Below are 19,269 nucleotides of genomic sequence, written 5' to 3' on the forward strand. Positions count from 1 at the left end.
ATGAATGAAACAGTTCAGAGAAAATTCGACTAATCAGATTAATTACAAGAATCACTGTAACCATGTTTATAAATTCCATTCATGACTACCACGGTGTCCAAAGGCGTCTCAAAGTAACTTCGGTAGTGCCGTAACTATGAATTAAATTGTGACATGTGAAGTACTTATCAACAACCATGTTTGATATCGAATGTGAACGTTATGTTGTGTGGGCTTGAGTATCACACAGTGCCTATTCGTGTTTCCATAGTGTGTGCCATATATATATTGAAGAGGTAACATGAGGTCAATAGCCAAATGTCAATATACCTGCGATCGAGGTGGTCGCGAGGACTTCAGTCACGCTAGCAGATTCTACACTGATCCTATAGGTAGCATAGGGTTCAAGTCCAGTCAAAACCACATGACTTTGTGTGACGTATTGGCCCATCACCGGCCGATTGTACACTGCAGTGGTCGGACAGGCTTCTCTTCTTATTAGCTGGTGGGTTACCCGCACCTGGGCTGTACTGGTCTGGTCCGGACAACCTCCTCTCACCACCCATCTCATTGATACAGCCGTAGAGTTTACCTGACTGATTTCGGCGCTGTCCACTAAAACTAAACATTGTCGAAACCGGTAGAAAGATGTGGAGTCTTCATTTTTTGGTGTTTGGTTTGTTTTTTGGCTTTTTAAGCATAAACATTTAGATATTTATGAACATGTGACCATTTGCTGTTATGAGATTATAAAGTTCATTCTTATCGTAACCATAACAATCTGATACGATGAATACGTGTTACAGATCATTACAACAAATCGTGTCTATTCAAAATTGTGTATGATTTAGAGGTTTGAGGTAATAAGCAACCACGCTATAAATACTAATGCGTTATACAAATTTTACCCTTGAAGGGAGTCTTTCCCATCTGACTGTAAGAGGTTTACTCTAACTCCTAGTTTGAGAATATGAGAGAATAAATGCAACGAAGGTCTCACTTTCAGGGATGTTTTTGGCATTCGATTAAAATGAGGAATACGAAAGTGAGTCATACAGAAAGATTTTCAGATAATTCTGGCTTTTCTTATCTATTTTCGTACCGGAAATAATTGTCTCAAAAAACCTTCTTTTTTTTCATCTTTCATTTTGCTTACCTCCAGACGAAGTGGTTCCCTCTATCTCAGTAGATTGGTTGTTAGCATCAGTCACGGTGATTCTGTAAGTGGAGGAGGGTTCAAGTCCCGCGAGAACCACGCGACGTCCGGTTACGCTTTTGCTTAGTTGCTCAGTGTCGCCCACCGAGTGTCTCGGACAGGATTCTCTTCTTATCAGCTGGTAAGTCACCAGCACTGAAGTTTTCCTGTTCTGGCTTAGACATGACCCTCGTTCCGTCCACCTCACTTTTATAGACGTCGAGTTAACGTGAACAACTCTAAGATTGACCAATGAAGCTATCATGAGAAAACGCGTAAGATATAACATGACTTAGGCATCACGATAGCTAGGATTAGATGAGAATTTGCATGTTCTCCAGTCCAATCAACACCGTTATTAGTTCTAGGGATTTGAGAATGAAAGAGACGATTTGCCTGTCGTACATACATGTATCAACGGTCAATATTGTGTGCCTATTACATTCGTTACTCTTGTTATCTTTTGCTACTTAATTTTACCGTCGTGTACAACAATCGATCAGAACTTTAAAACTTACGACAACAATATTGATAATGATCTTGTTGACGATTGAAATCCTGCAGTACTGGTTAAAGGGTATGCTTTGATGTAATGAACGCTATCGCCAAGGAAGTCCTTACATACTTACTTCCACTGTATCGACAGCTTTAATTTCTCATCGAAGAACTAATAGTAGTGCTTTGCTCATGGTCATTAGCCTATAATCGGACTCCAACCACGGACCACACAATTGAAAATCTTCGGTCTTGAGCACTGAGCCGCATCGTCTTCTAAGAAGAGGACTCAGTATGCTACAATTTCCATTTTTGTAGCGCAATCAAGGAACACTCTACTTATCTCTTTCAGAAAGCAAGGGAATATGACTGTAACCCTTAACTTATGTCCGTTAAAAGTTGAGGAAATACATGTATGTAATTTTTGTTGAAATCTGAAATTTCGTGTGATTTTCTTTACAGTTTCCAAACATTGTTGTCTCGGAATGACGTCACAAACTGTTGGTGTCTTTTCATCCAGCAATGACGATATGAAAACTTTACAAATTCATATCACATGAACGGATTGTCAGATCTTCCGCAATCAACTTCACTGATGTGTTCTACTAATAGTGCTGCACTTACTCAATTTACATGATATCATTTGGGTATAATTCCTCTTTGAATGTTCACCTTACAATGATTTTCATTCTCCCTTGTCTCTTTATGATCACCAAATTTCATCAAATCATATGTTCTTACATCATAACTGGAAAAGCAACGAAGGATAAACATCCCATAAAATTACACGTGAATCTTGTTCCCCCATCACAATATCTATAAAAATATTACAAAGGATCTTGTCTAGCGCAAGTATTGCGAATCATGCAGATCACCTTTTATGCATGCGTCATGTTTCCTGTATTCATTTAAGGTATACTTTACCATTTCCAGATGAATCAAAAGCCAAGCATTAGTGCTTTATAATAGTTCTAAGATGTGAGTTTGGGTTGGAAACAACCACTGTAAAAATATGAATCCGTATTATCGATGTAAAGTATTGTTAAATACACAAAATGTGAACAATAGTAACGAAAATAAAAATGTTTTCAGACTAAACAGTTACGGTTTCCTGAGAAAAATACTAATATTTCCGTATGTTTTAGGCTTTATTGCAAAAATTTTACATGGAAGGATGTTTTGTGATACAACAGACCTACACATATGCATCAATTGTGACATCTTGACCATCTTTTTAAACCAATGTTCCCAAAGGTAAATAGGACCTTTAAGGCCGTGTCACACCTTTCCGGGCAAGCCTTGCGTACGACTTGAGAAGAACAATTTTTACTACCCGGAGGTTCCTGTAGATGACCCTCACATGACAGTGGTACCTAGCACGTATCTCACCCGTAGTCGCCCGGAGGTGTTCACGCAAATTTTTTTACCTGCACCCATGTTTAGGCCCTGTCACACCTTTCCGTGCAAGCTACGCAGGCTTGTTGCGTGTAGGGATTTTCCAGCATACCGGAAATATCTGAGGGCGAACAAGGATTTGGGCGAGTCAGTGCATGTGTCTTACTTGCTGGACGCGTTCTACTTAAATTCTACTTGCGGGTATACTGTGTGACCTTTGTGCCAGTCGCGTAGGGACTGACAACTAAGTGAAGGAATTCCGCTGAAGCAATGGCAGAAGTCCCACAGAATGTCATTATCTTGGCCGCATACGGGGACTGCGAAGTATACCTGCGTGGGAGTTGCCTGGGAAGTGTTGCCGCATTAAGGGCCTCCTACTGGCGTTCTGCGTGGACCTCTCTGGGCATCCCCGCGACTCACGGGGTTTTGGTCATGATCAAAACTTGGCTGCGGTTAAATCGGACTTCCAGCACGTGAGCACCTCCGGCAACTACAGGCGAGATACGCGCTAGGTACTAGCTGTCAGATGCGGACCAACTGCGGAGAGCCCCGGGTAGCAAATTTGTTTCCCCGCAAGTCTAGCCGCAAAACTTCCTCAGATACGGTATGACAAGGCCTTGAACATGCTCCGAGTGAGTAGTGGGGTTCGCTCGCAGAGGTACGCGCAGAACACCAGTAGGAGACCCTTACCGGCAGCACCACGCAGGCAAGTCCAACACAGGTACTTCTCAGTACCCATAAGTCGCTCGTAACAGAAAACGGATCGATTTCAAAGGTCTCACGCAGGTCACACGGAATGCACGCAAGTAGAAGCTAAGTAGCAAGCGTCTAGTAGGTAAGAAACAAGTGCTAAAATTGCAAACATTTTGGTCGCCCGCGGAAAATCTTCTACGTGCTGGAAACTACCTCTTCGCCACAAGCCCGCGTAACCTGCCCGGAAAGGTGTGACACGGCCTTTACCGGCAGCACCTCGCAGGCTACTCCAACGAAGATACTTCTCAGTACCCATAAGTCGCTCGTAACAGAAAACGGATCGGTTTCAAAGCTCTAACGCAGGTCACACGGAAAACACGCGAGTAGAAGGTAAGTAGCACGCGTCTAGCAGGTTAAAAACAAGTGCGAAACTCGCAAACATTCTTGTCCGCCCGCGGAAAATTCTCCTGCGTGCGGAAAATCCTCCCTCAACAAGCCCGCGTAGCTTGCCCGGAAAGGTGTGACACGGCCTTTATTGTTCACACTCTCTGCTTACACGCATATTACAAACACAGTTACAATGATTACTGATCGCTATATTCTGAAGGTTCAATTCCGAGTTTCTGGTTCTGGTGCCATGGTTCGAAAGTGACAAGATGTTGTTTTCATCCGATCATGAAGGTCCGTTACTCCGAAATGTAAAATATTCAATGTAGGAATTGAATATGATAATTCCCAAAACAAAGAAACGAACATCCAATACACTGAAGTGCAAGTCATTATACTATATTCATTTTGTCTGTTTTAACTGTTGGATTGACGGAGCAAATCTCTCCCATTTTTTTAAATGACGAGCCCTACACCACATTCGGATTAACGTAAGAATTCATTTCTGAAATAACGAATGCCCTTTCATTTTCTTTCAAGCAAACCCTCCTGCGTATCCTTCGGAATAACGAAACTTGCGTTGATAACGAATTTTGTGTGAATAGCGCACCATCTGAATAACGAACCTTTGGAATAAAAAATGTCAAGCACAAAATATAGCCTACCTATATCTAAATATTACCTACCTGATAGCGATGTCGTAGAAACAGTTTGTGTAGATTCTCTGCCTAGTTTCCCAGAGACCATGGCACGTATGGCTAGGCGGTAGGAAGTGCACGGTTCAAGCTCAAGAACTTGTGTTGACGAAGTGTTCATCCCTTGTAACATTAAATGTCGGCTCCCACCCAGGCTTACATCGTAGTAATTGAAGTCACCTCCCACGTTGGCACATGTAATGGGCATCCAATGAAGGGTGATAGAAGTAGGCCCCTCTTCTACTCGAGTGATGTTCACTGGAGGGGGAGCTGTCGAATTTTTGAAACACACTTTAAATTATCATATGATAAGTTTGACTGTTGTATGTTAATGCTAAACACATTGATTTATGTTCATGATGTTAATCTTCATTACGGCCTACATAGTGCACCAGTGAAAAAAAAAATGCATTCTGCATGGTAGGCCTACCACTCTGTTGGGAATTAAGTTTACCACGTTTGTCTGGAATCGTCTTGCGTTCATCGAATGTGCTTAAATGGATACTGAGAAGCACAACAAATAAGTACTACTCTGTTGTTGTTGTTTTTTTTTTTTGTTCATCAGATTCAATCCACGTAAGACCCTACGTCGATAAACAATGGTTTAAAACTTAAACAGTTTCAGTACCTTATTGATTACAGTTTTCTGCTTTCATGCAAATTGATGGGAAGATACATCAGCCTTTTTCCGTTCCAAGTAAAATGTGATTTATTGCATCCTACAGACAAGCCTTTTTTTCTTGAAATTGTTGAATTTCTTTTTGACAATGTGATCTCTCAGAGATCTGTATTCGATTACTTCCAGTCTTGTGTAGCTTACTTTCACTGATGTCATTGGTAAAGTAGATAGTATTTCTTTATGGATACTCCTTACTAGCTGTTCCTGTGGTAAGAGAAATGATTCCTGCTGACGCGAGGACAAAACCATTTGCGGATTCCGCCGTGACTCTGATGTTGTACGTCGCGTACGGTTCCAGTCCAGTAACATTCATAGGACTTCTCTGTGCCATGATTGTAACATCTCTGGACCATATAGAAGACGAAGGACAGGCCCGATATTCGATACGTGTAAGCGTGACTTTGTAGTGACCCACAGCACAGTTGGTACTTTGCCTAAGCATTGTCCAATATAACAAGGCATGAGTCGCTTGGACTCCATATGTAGCAACTGTGTCGAAGCGGACTACGGAAAAAGAAAGAATGGTTTAACGGTAATACCGTAAATTGTCACATTGTTGAATATTGGAGGTTATTGTTCAACTATAGGCTCATAATGTTAAAGGCATAATTTACCATTTGCAGATGAAACCAAAACCCAGCATTAGTGCTTTAAAGATGGCCCTTCCCTTTTGCATTCCTTCCCAAATAGCACAGAACATGATATATTCCACCAGAATGACAAGACTATTGTAAATCTATAACATTTCTGTGATATTTGAAGGTTGTTAGCCGTTAATATTCAAATAATGCACCAAACGCTCACCGTAACGTATTCTGTGTACTGGGCACAGCTGCATACATTAATCATCCTGTGGTTGTGATATGATACTTATATACTTCAAACAACAGATATGCATGTTAAAGCTGTCAGAAAAGAAGAATTCACAATTCACTTCTCTTACTTTGTTATCAATGGCAAATAACAACACACCACTTACATGAACTACATGTACAACTAAGTGCATCACACAGGTCTGTAAAACAAGACTAGTATTTAAATTTGCAATTTTTGCGTAATACGCAAAAATTATTCAAATCTTAACGGTCAATTTAACTAAACAAATAAAAACCCTCTTGAGTTCAAAATTTACAGGAGGTTTCCAAATAGTGTTTTCTTCAATATCTAAAGTGTTCTCACCAATTTTTCAAAAATTTGCATGCAAAAGGGATTGGCTGTCTTTAAAATTGTTCTAAAATGTGAGTTAGGGATAGAAACAACCACTGTAAACGTTTGAATCGGTAAAATCGATGTTAAGCATTGTTAGATATACAAAGCTTAAAGTTTCCAGACTAAACCGTTTACAGTTACGGTTTACTGAGAAAAATACAGATATCTCCCTATACTCTAGGCTTTATCGCTAAAATTTTATATGATAGGATGTAGTGTGGTACAACAGAACTAAATATATGCATTGAATGTTATATTTTGAAATCTTTTTAAATCACTGTTCTCAAAGGTAAACAGGACCTTTAAACGAGAAATGCTGCTATGGAAACTGGTATGCCTCCGCCATAACATGGTTCTTCTAATAGGTCTGGGTACGTCTTGACAATGTGAGATGACAGTTTCACATGATTGGCAAAAAAAAATGTAATAATGAAATGACATATTTCTCACAAATGTGTTGAGAGTATACTTTCCTTGAACTAGATAGAATGGTTGGTTATTTAAGAGAGCAAGTATTTGTGGATTTGAGGGTTTTCACTGACCTTTTACCCTGCCCTTTGACCCCTTGGACAACAATTCTTCAAATAATCACTAAGTGGTAGCATCCATTGTCATTACATAACTTGTTAACTATTTTCAAAATGCGGGGAAATTTTTGCATTTGAACATTTTCCTGTAACTTCTGGGCCCCATTTCATAAATGGTGTTAGGATGACTACTCCTGCTGGAATGGCAACTTTCCATAGCAACAGCCAATCAGGAAGCTGGATTCTTGTCATTGTCATGACAATTGCCATTTCAGCAAGAGTTGATATCATATCAAATTTTTATGAAATGGGGTCCTGATCCAATAGCCAAAACCTTTCCTTACAGGATCATTGTGCAGTAATATACATATAGGCCTACCTAATTTTATTAAATGAAATATATTGAGTAATCCCCAAGGTGTGGGAAAAGAGTGCAATGAAAAATACAAGAATTTCTTCGATTTGACCTGACTTTCACTCGTGACATTTGACCCCATATGGCCCAAAAATTCCCATCACTCTCAGTCAGTACATACATATAAAGCCCTTTTTACACTTGTGTTTCTTAACCCCGGACTTTCTCTGACCCAGGACTATCGTTAGTCCCGTACAAATTTTTTCAGCTTTTTACACTGGCCAATTAGTCCCGTACTATCTCTTGTCCGGGGCTAAGGAGAAAACTGACCTTTTTACACTCGTATTTCTTAGCCCCGGACTATCCAAACCACATGAATATTCATGATTAAGCTGTGCACTGTACGCGTACACGCACGCACCGGCAGCCCTTGATTACCTCGTTTCTGATTGGTCAGTGGGGGTTGGACTTCGTCTCCGTCGCTTAGCCCCGGATTATTTTTCCGTTCTGTTTACACTCACTTGCTTGGCACCGCAATTGCGGTGCTAACCCTGCTATTTTGCAGGGCCAGTATAGACTATCGGTGGGGCTAGCCCACTTTGGCAAAAACGATTGTAAACAGAAAGTGGGCTAAGGATAGTCCCGTACCAACGGTGGGGCTAAGCCCCCCCCCCCCCTAGCCCCACCGTTGGTAAGGGACTAAGCAAAAATTTACAAGTGTAAAAAGCCCTATAGTTATTAATATGCACTAACTTTCATTAAGATACTTTGAACCATTTCTAAGACTGTGAAAAAGTTAAAAATTTGGCATTTCACTTGACCTTTACCTCTTGATCTTTGACCCCATGTGGCCTCTCCCTAAAGAATACTTATCTGGCAATACATGCATACATTAAGAAAATACCTCCAGGCATTGCGGAGATATGGAGGAAATAGGGAATTTTTAGGAATTTGACCCTCACCTTTGACACATTGAGCATGTGAAATTATAATTTGATAGGCACAACTTCGTCCACTCATACATAGGCCTACATACATGCCAAGTTTTATTTGGATACGTCAAACGGTTCTTAAGTTTTGCTGTCCACAAAATTAATTAAGGATGGATGGAAGGAAGGGGGGGGGGGGGACGGACAGACGGATGACAACCCGAAAACATGCCTTTAGTGATACTTCGTAGCGGAGATATAAAATAGGAATTCTCTGCAATCCATGACACTGAATTATTCTTGAGAAAAACTAGAGTTGTGACAAAAGAAGTAGAAAGCGGTACAAATTGCTCAAGCCCCAGAATAAGAAACACATGTTATCATCTTATGATATGACATGCATTATCGTATCTCGAACCTTTGTTCATATTACATCTGTTTGTACAAGATATTTAAGTGACATACTGGGCCGGATGCATAAACGCTAGCAATTGCTTGTGCTAGCCTTTTACTCGAATCCGTATGCATAAGAACAAGTAGTTGCTTGCAAGCAGAAGCTTTTGCTAGCAAGCACAAGCAATTGCTTGCTGCCCGCAAGCAATTGCTTAGAGACCAAGCGTTTGCTTAAAAACGTATGCATAAAACATACCTTTTGCTTGTTGTTGCTAGCAATTGCTTACGATTTTCCAAGCTCTGGAAAATGAACTTGAGCTTTTGCTTAACTTGGACGTTCCCTTTTAAGTATCATTTTCACATTCATACAAGAAAGACCACACTTGTGCAGGAGTGGTATAAATCTACAAGAAATTACTCTTTAGCAGTGTTAGAAACTTTTTCATTTCAACAAAGGGAAAGTCCAGTGGTCAGCACGCAAAATGTGATGAAAAACAGGTAGATGTCTGACTTCGGTGGAGAGCAAGGAGACCTCTCTCCACGTGAGATCTGGCAGATCCGGGCTATCTCTATAAGAAGTGATGGGAATCAGCCAGTACGTGTGTGTGTATAGTCTGATGTGTGTGTGCGTCTGTGTGCGCATTTATGAGTGCCATTTGATAGCTCTACTGCTATGTCAGGAAATGTTTCGCACACACATGCCCTTTCAAATACATGTTGTCACACTCGCCTTTGTTCTTGTGTTCGCACAGGCGTGACGTTCCTTTTGTTGAAAACGCAAGCAATTGCCTGTGCGGGACAAGCAAAAGGTATGGGCACAAGCAAAAGGTTATGCATATGGATTTAAGCAATTGCTTGAGCTAGACCTTTTGCTACACGAGCTTGTGCTTTCGCTTGAAGCAATTGCTTACAAGCAATTGCTTGTTTTATGCATTCGGCCCATTGATTTTGTCGTAATTGAGCAGGTTTCCTCAGAATAATGGTTTGAATGGTTGCCTGGCAATCTCTTGGAGAGTAATCGACCCTATTCCATAGGGACGACGCACACTAGAAAAGAAGGTCCTGGCAAATGTTAACAATATGCAACAGACCCCAAGTCCCAAAGTGGAGAAGGCGCTGCCTTTCTTACCATTATCTTCTTCAGTACACGCTTGACGACGTCTTCTCAGTTGTTGGTGTCCTCTGCAGTCCTCATAGCCGTTAAGGGCGCAACCTGTCCCAAGCCAGTTGGTGAAATAAACATTGTTGATAGTACTTAGTTATATCAAGAAGGTTCGAAAGATTAGAGTGATTTAAACTGTCCCATTACCTTTGAACCCATGTTTGAAGCCTGCACTTTGCAGTATATGTACCAAACTAGATCTGCTTCACAGATAAAAAGACAATAATTGACCAGCTTCGCTCGAAGGAAGATAGTCAAATGTCTTATGACGGTAAACATTTTCCGTCATAATAATTATCTGCTATAAGGATTAGAGATACATAATGGTAAAGGTATGAGGATGAGCGAATGGAAATCAGTGACGGAGGGGGGGGGGGGCACCGAACGCGTTCCTCTTTATTTGGGTTCGTGCCCCTTTAATTTTTTGTTCTTTCTTCTTTTAAGAAACCATCATTGTCAGTCGATTCTATTGCACTCAGCCTTATTTCTTTTTTTAGTGGCACGAGAACAAAAAACAAAACAAAACAAAACACACAGTCAAGACTTCTTGTTTTTTTTTTACTTGTCAGTTAAATAAACCCGGAGGTGGCACCAGAAATGTAAACTGCTTGGCTCCCCCACCCCTTTACGGAATTCCTGAATCCGCGGCCCCTGGAAATTGGGCAAAGAAAAAAAAAGATGGAATAGAAGTCAAAGTTACTCGACTGGGCATGTCATTCCCGATTTGACTCAACTGAAAATGTTGAAGTCAGGGAATTTGGCCTCCTGAAACAGCGGAAGCAACTCAGCAAAACCAAAAATACAAATGGACAGGACGGATTACCAACCAGAATGTTTCATGACAATGCTGAAAAGCTATCGTCTATTATCATGCATCTTATCAAGCAGTCATGTGAAATTGAATATCTGCCCCAGGAATGGAAGAAAAATTAATAGGATTGCCCGTATTTACAAATCTGGCGATAAAAGTAATCCAGACAACTATCGGCCAATGTCACTAACATGCTTGTGCAGCAAGATAATGGAACATCTCATTCTAAGTCATGTATCTAGACATCTTGCCGTTAATGACATCCCCCATGAAGAACTAACATGGCTTTAGACAACACCTGTCTCGTGAATCCAACTAAATGAACCTATTCATGACTGAGCCTCAACAATGAATCAGCAATACTAGACTGATTCCTTATTCCTTGACTTTAGCATTTGCTATGGTTGTCCATCGTAAGCTCATCTACAAATTGGACTTCTATGGTATACGTGGCAGCACTCTGTTCTAGATCCAGAGTTTTCCGTCAGGAGAAGGTCCCAGACTACTGCCACCAATGGTTCTTCTTCCTCAGCTGCTGACGTCCTCTCTGGAGTGCTCAAGGGTTGCTCCTCCGGCAGACCCATTTCCAGATGTACATCAATGGCATCTTCGCTGACGATTGTGTTGTTTACCGATGCATCAAATCGAGATGATTAGGATTTCCTCCCAAAAGACCCGTTTACTCTAGCAATGGACAGAGACTTTGTGGACATGGCCCTCAACATCAATGAATGTGCACACCTGACATCACCTCACACGTAAAGCAATGGCATGCTCCTCTGGGATGCTCCCACACCATACTACTACTTATTCGAGGGCATGTACTTGCTATAATATGTACTTGCTTCAGCCGATGCCAACTCGGGTTCCATAAACAAAGTTGCGCCTCCAAACCTCTCTATTTAACATGACTGTCCGTAGGTCATTAATGCTTTCAAGGCCTGCATCCTTCTTCAGGACACTGATTAAAGTGGCCTTACGTCTCCCTCGTTTTGCAGTTCCCTGTTTAGGTTCCCAGAGTACGAGGGAATTCGCAGATAGCTCAGGGTGTCGCACACAGTGTCCCGCTAATCGCATCCTTCTCTCACGCACTTTGTCAGACACCTTTGGCAATGTACCATACAAATCATCATTTCTAACGTAATCACTCCATGACACATTAAGGGCTATCCTGAGCATGCGTGTGTACACTCCGTCCAATGCTTTCTCTTGTCTGGCTGTAAGTGTCCACGTCTCTGCTCCATACAGTAATACAGACTCAACTGTTGTGACAAAAAGTCGCCGTTTTATGTCGTACACCCACACCATACATGGACGAGAGGTACCGAAGACAAAAACCTGCCTTGAAGTATACCATGTGGGTCACGGCCGCCAACGATTTGAGCTGGGATGCACACATTCAGAAACCAGGTAAAGGCCTCGAGACCTTTGGCATTATCCGGAGAACATGAGGCAAATGCGACAAGAAGGCGATGATAGCAGCATACAACAACTTGTGAGTCCTCAGCTTGAATATTGAATTTGCACCTGGAATTCACATACCTAGAAGTATAGCCTAATCCTAGAAAATATTCACTGCCAAGCAGCCGGGTTTGTGTTCCATGACTACTCATAGGAATCTAGTGTAAGTTCTATCCTCTCTTCTCTTGGTTTGAATACTCTAAGACATCATCGCCTCCTCCATTAGTGTGAAGTGTTCTATATGGTTCACTACGGTCTTGTCAACATAGCTATGGCAGAGGAGACAAACACAGTGCAGAACAACACAAGGAACTGTCATGCGCCCAACCGTTATTCCAGAGTCATGTGCCATCTTTACGGTTTTTACCCCTGAGCCAGAAGAATTTGGAACACTCTTCTAACCAATGTAGCAACACGGCCGGCGCCATGTTTTTAAACGATTGTGTGTGTGTGGGGGGGGGGGGGGGGGGGGGGGCAGTTCATATTTCTGGTGCCACTTCCGGGCTTCCTTTCCTCAACTAACACGCAAAACCCTATGTATTCCAATGTATTGTGCAAAATAGTTTGTGTGTGTGTGTGTGTGCGCGCCCCTTCCCCCCCCCCCCCCGATCTGCAGGCCTTGGTAATACCGGGTACTTTGATGCTGTTTAGAAGTGCAGCCCTATCTGTCATTATAGACAGATGTCACCACCCCCTTATAACCCTCCAGATGCTGTAATGAGAGGCACACCTACACCTGCACCTGCACCTCTACATATTATAGCTTCACAGGAGCTCACATCGCAACAGGCGCCTGCTACAACACTCCGCACAGCACATCCCTCTGCAGGACAATTAGGCCTATGTCTTCGCTTTTGGGAAAGTATTCATTGAGTGTTCAGGATTATCGATCTAGCCACTAATCTGACAATTTCATTTATAAAGAACAATATTATAATTTGTAAGATAATTTGCCGGAATCTAGCAGAAAAGTGAGAATCGGCTTTCCTAAGAGGGTACTTTTGCACATTTTTTTTTCCTGACGGAGTAGACTCTTCTTTTATAATCATGTTTCAGTTCATTTAATAAATGAAGTAGTAAGATATACCAGCATTGTCATAAAAATTTCAGAATTACCCTTCAGATTGGTCAGAAAGACTTCGACTTCAAATATCGAATATCAAAGGCACAATTCAAGTGCACCAGTGGGATTTGTGTGTCTACATTTAGAGAACTGATAGCTGTTGAAACAAGTTTGGCCAGTTGGAAACGCTTTCTCCGAGTGCTAGTGCAACGACACTCGTTGACAGCCCGATGTTTCGAAATAGCGCCCTTTTTTTCAGAATCTCGAACTTGGAATTACCTTACCCGATGACGAAATAACGCGCGATTTGATAGTGTGAATTCAAATTAGCGCGCTAATTTGAAAGTTACGCTCCCAAAATTTCTCTACTCAAACTCAGAAAATTTGTTTGTTTGTTTGTTCATTTTCCATCTGAGAAGATGGCTGGATAACCCATATTCAGCTACGTTAAGCTGGTCTTCCGTGGGGTCCAGTTGGATGTGAGGTGGGACCACTTCACCGGGTTAAACACGCTGCTCTTTGCGATGAATGAATGAAGCGGGATCTTTTACGTGCATGAGTTGTTGCTCTCTCATACACGGGACCTCCATTTTATGACCTATCCGAGGGACAAAGTCTTTTACCTCTTGCTAGAGGGGACGGTATGCTTACACACAACATTGCTCAGTCCAGACTCGGGTTCGAACCCGGGCAGCGTGATCGTGAGGCAGACGCGCTACCGGCTGAGCCAACTCACCATTCCTAAAATTTCTTGACGGAAGGGACCATATACGACAGTTGGAGCCCCATAGGCCTACATTACTACATGCTTATCCTCGAAGTTCGCTTATTCTTGAAGATAAGGACGTAACTATAGTGAATTCGCCTCAAGAAATTACCGCCTTGCATCCCATCATGCCTAGCGTGACTGTGACCCGATTGATAGAGGCAAGCTGCATGCAATTCGCGGGTAATAGTTATTCATTATTTTATTTCATTATTATTACCATTATTTTTGAAGACGCGCGCTCTACGGACGCTGTTTACGCATGGTCAATTTGCCAGAAAGAAGAAATGCTCGATTCAAGTTATTGTATGAGGGAATTTATACATAGGAGCATCTTCTTCTTATGTGTTATGAACATAATCTGTGTTATCTTTTTTTTAAATCAAATTACATGAGTGGTATTAACACGTATTTAGGAATTGTTCAAAAGCTCAAGCCTTATGGCAGGTGGCTGCTGACAGTTTTGATTCGGGGAAATTAGAAATGCAGATTGGAAAAACAATCCATGCCTGTGTATCAGAATGTGCCGTGTTTTCGAGGTTAAATTTTTTGTTGTTGGTTTGTTTGATTTTTTTTTTTTTGGGGGGGGGTTCTTTTACAAGGAAACCATGGTTGCATATACATATAACAGAATAAAACTACGTCACTATTACATAAACCATTCTTTATCTAAATGTGACATTCATTGCACAGTGGCATTTATTCAACTTTGACTTTTCCGTGCACCGACAGACATTAACTCATTAACAGAATAATTATCTTGACGCATGTAGGTCAATATTCCGTCTATTTTGTGTGCAGCGTGTAAACAAGATTTTGTTTTGCTTTGTTTGTTTGTTTGTTTGTTTGTTTGTTTTTGCTTTAGGAGTTGATATGATTTTTTATTAAAGGACAAGTCCATCTTTATAGACATGTGGATTAAATGAATGCAGCGTTATTGGTAGAACCTATAAGTGAGAGTTTGAGGAAAATCGGATAATCCGTTTAAGTTTCTGCTCAGTCACTGCTGGATGAGAAAACTACATACCTTGTGATGTCACAAGTGTACAACGATATAAAGAAAATATAAAGAAAAAAACATGTTTTCACTTCTCTTGCATAATATAAGAACACTTGACTTGCCTCTTTTAGAATGTAGGGGTAATGATATTACCCTGAACATACACCAGTGACAAGTAGAGGAAATGTGTACTTTTTACTATAATTAAAAAAATTTGGGAAATTCTGTTTACATTTCCTTATATTGTTGCTACCATGTGACATCATATCACACACTGTAGTAGTCTTCTCATCCAGCAGTGACTGCGCAGAACTTTAAAAATCCATAACTTTGGAACGGATTGTCCAATTTTCCTCAAACTTTTACTGATGCATTCTACAAATAATGCTGCTTTCAGTCAATCCTCATGTACAGTATATGAAGGTGGACATGTCCCCTTTAATGACTATACATTCGTAACTGTAACTTAACCCACTTAGCAGTTGCGCTATTAAGTTTCCCTTTTGTTGCATGTACATTTGATATGTTTCTATATTCGAACATCTCATATTTCTTTTATTCATACGTGATTCGTAATTCCAAGTGAGTGAATAAATCAACTCACTTATCATGTCCATTATGACATAATGTCTAGAAGATATGTCGCGTTTGACTCGCAGGTCATATCTACAGAAACTTCGAGAGTAACACGGCCTTGCGTCATGAAAATGTACAGAATGCTAGTCTGAAGCCGAGTCTCTTAGCCTGTGTTTTGGCCAGAGTGAAACAACAAAGGAGAATTTTACGTTATTTGTTTTGTGGTCATTTGAAGTTCAATCGGGAAATATTATTTGTGACAATTTTTGAACAAAAATGATATTTAATATGCACCAAAATTATCGACAGGAATATTTTAGATAGCATCTTATCCATTTCCGCCCCAAATCTGAGTCAAAATAGCACGAACTTCACATATATAATCAATGTTGCATAAAAAGTGGATTGTTAAAGGACAAGTTCACCTTCATAAACATAAGGATTGAGAGAATGTAGCAATATTAGTAGAACATATCATTGAAAGTTTGAGGAAAAACAGACAATCCGTTCGAAAATTATGAATTTTTGAAATTTTTGTGCAGTCACCGCTGCGTATGATGTCACATGAGTACAACAATATAAGGAAAACATAAAGAGAATTTCACAAAATTTCATCGTTTGAAAAAAGTGCACATTCCCATGACTCGTTACTAACATAATAAATGTTATGGGTAATATTATTCCCCCTGCCTTTAGAAAGAGGCAAGTCAAGTGCTCTTTTATCATGCGAAAAAGTGAAAATATGTTGATTTTTTTTTAATATTTCCTTTATACTGTTGTACACATATGACATCACAAGCTGTAGTAGTCTCCTCATCCAGCAGTTCCTACGCAAAAATTTTTAAAATTCATAACTTTTGCATTGACTGTCTAATTTTCCTCAAACTTTCACTGATGTGTTCTACTATTGCTGCATTCTCTCAATCCTTATGTTTATGAAGGTGAACTTGTCCTTTAACTGTAATATTGTTCTTCATTTTTGACATTATTATCCTTACAATACGAAAATGTGCAGTGTGTAAGATTAGAAGCAACGTGCTGTGAGCGCATACTCAAGCAACTTGTTGCAGCTCTTACCATAATCGAGATATAATATGATCACTTCTTACTAATTTTTCTTTAAGTAATTTTCTTATTTACAAACAGAGAGAATTCCCTCATTGTATGAATAGGCAATTCACATTTTGTATTTTTTTTTTCATTGACCGACAGTCGTTAATTCACGTTTGAAAGATGGGAGCATTTATTATGCTCTAAAAGCACTCGATGATATAATGTCGTTTGTGTGCAGATATATGATTCTTTATTTGATCTTATGAGATCAGACAAAAAAAAAAATACGGCAAACTTCAAAATAGTATTCATCGAGTAAATAAATCAAAACTTTTACGGGAAGATCGTTCTTTGAAGAGGCAAGTAAACTTTGGATGCCCAACATTGTTTCTTAAAGATTTGACTTTTTCAATACAGAGAGTGGTATACACTGGTGTCTCTCTGCAGAGTTGTCAAACACAGACATGTCATAGAGATGTTGAGAGGACTTACGTGCTAGCGTACAGGTGAAGAGTGTGGCAAGTAAGGTGAGAATCCACACACCACGCCAGTCTCGTATTAGGTCCATCCCTGTCATCATGTGGATGGACACAAAAAGAGAATACTGAGATTTTTGAAAGGATAAATCCAACAAATTGTTTCACTTCACCAAGCTGATAGACGGTCTGCTCCGTAGTGAAACTTTGGCAGACTGCGACTGTCTCTGTCCTTCGTGAGTCGCGTGTGGGCAATTTGAATTCACCGTCTGTCAAAGGCGGATTCTTGGCAAATGTATGTCTACTTCCTTGTGTCAAATGTGGTAATAATATGTCAATTCCATTGGCGGACTGGCGTGAGGAAAGGATTCTCTTCTTTTGGTTTTCAGAAACGATTTGGTATATCCGGCGTTGGCATTGTCTCCATTGTAGACTTGCTATTAAAGGAAGCGTTTAACTTTTAGCGTACAAGTTGGAAAATAAGCAAGTCGTATGTTTCAAAAGTAGGATGCAATAATTGTTTTAAATTTGCAATCAGTAGCTAAGAATCAAACATTTCCTGTTGAATATAAAAAAGTGAAGAAACGTATATTTAACACTGATGGAAAATTCTTCTTCAAACAGTAAAACGGACACTGATGCTCTCAAGATCCATTGATACTGATTTACCGAGCCCTTTCAAAGACGCCAATCACACCTGTAGACGACGACGAATTTGTTTCTAGCCAGTATATTTTCAATTAATTCCATGTTAATCGCTTCTTAACACTCTCCAGCCGGATAGATGTAATAAGCCTTTGATCACCGTGTGTATGTTTATATGTAATCATAATATCCACAAGACATCCCCTTTTGCAAGTGTGCAAATCATGCAATCATTTACACAGGCAATCACACCCACACACACACGCACACACATTAACAAGCAAACAGACAAACACATGTACGCATTTTTACGTTAAAAATCCTCAAATTTGATGGTAGTGCATATGTTGATATATGCTGGATATCTTATGATTTAAATCACATTTTTGTTTCAACGTTTTTGATGTTTGTAAGTTTAAGACTTGAAATGAAAAGGATTTCCTAATGGACTAAAAAATTGAAATTGTCATTGAAATGTAAATGTAAAATACATGTAAATGCATTCGATAGGTTGTGGTTACTAGCGTTGCTCTCCGTTGCTACCGGTTTCTATACTCCAGAACTTGGCTCGCAAGACTTCCTTCCTGGTCAAAGAGTCATGTTTATATTAATTCATATGTCTGGAACCTAATACAGGATGGAGATACCTGTCTGTCTGTTCTGTTTTGTTTTGACTACCTCAACCAAACTTCCGACAATCCATATGTGCCAAATATGACACATTGGAAATGGGTGAATAAGTAAATTCCGCCGTGACACTCTTGTTATTATTAAAACCCTGTGACTGGTTTGAATTCGATTCCAGAGTGCACTGCTTAAGAATCTTCGTTGAGAAACTACAACATATATTACATATGCACTGCGCTTAGTAACTTGCATCAGATTCAGCTGCAGTGTTTTGTAAGTAAAAATAAAATCTTTTGCCAAAATAAGTAGGTGTAAATATCACCCAAAAAATAAATGAAGACCTCAACTTTAGGCCCTATCTTGAAGGTAATTCTCATTCCATGCCTTTTGACGGAGGTAAATCAAATGCGCTTTCATTTTCCTAGAAATATGAAATGTGATACTATCTTCACATTTCCTTTAATCTTTATACTTTTTAAGAACTTGGAGCGTGAGGTTTCTTAATTACCTTTATCAAGCTATTAGTCTCCATACCTTAACCAAACCTCATCCGCCTTTCCATGACAGTCATGTAGTTATATATTTACCTAATCAACGGACATTTTTCATATGGAGCTAATGATCTGTTATATACCTTACAATAGCGTAAATTGTCTAACCATTCAAGCTTGAAGAAACGTGTATTAATTCAGCTATTA

General features: G+C 40.1%; 1 protein-coding gene across 1 annotated transcript; it reads right to left on the reverse strand.

The window, feature by feature from the left end:
• Positions 1–94: 94 nt before the first annotated feature.
• Positions 95–17,427, reverse strand: LOC139729813 (receptor-type tyrosine-protein phosphatase eta-like). The gene is made up of 6 exons (XM_071640739.1): positions 17,316–17,427; positions 10,061–10,144; positions 5,714–6,022; positions 4,831–5,109; positions 1,136–1,432; positions 95–600 (listed from the first exon to the last, which is right to left on the reverse strand). Exons 1-6 carry the CDS (start codon positions 17,401–17,403, stop codon positions 287–289), a joined length of 1,371 nt encoding a protein of 456 aa, XP_071496840.1. The 5' UTR covers positions 17,404–17,427; the 3' UTR covers positions 95–286.
• Positions 17,428–19,269: the final 1,842 nt, after the last annotated feature.

Source organism: Diadema antillarum, unplaced genomic scaffold (assembly GCF_040938485.1).
Source record: "Diadema antillarum isolate AM-2024a unplaced genomic scaffold, OU_Dant_1.0 seq00000264_RagTag, whole genome shotgun sequence".
Lineage (NCBI taxonomy): Eukaryota > Metazoa > Echinodermata > Echinoidea > Diadematoida > Diadematidae > Diadema > Diadema antillarum.

Excerpts from the sequence above, each read along its gene's own strand:
- LOC139729813 (XM_071640739.1), bottom strand. The coding sequence starts at position 17,403 with ATGATGACAGGGATGGACCTAATACGAGACTGGCGTGGTGTGTGGATT. Across the intron at positions 10,145-17,315 it reads CTTCACCTGTACGCTAGCAC|GTTGCGCCCTTAACGGCTAT; the intron begins GTAAGTCCTCTC and ends GGCTTGGGACAG. Across the intron at positions 5,110-5,713 it reads TCTTACCACAGGAACAGCTA|CTCCCCCTCCAGTGAACATC; the intron begins GTAAGGAGTATC and ends AAAATTCGACAG.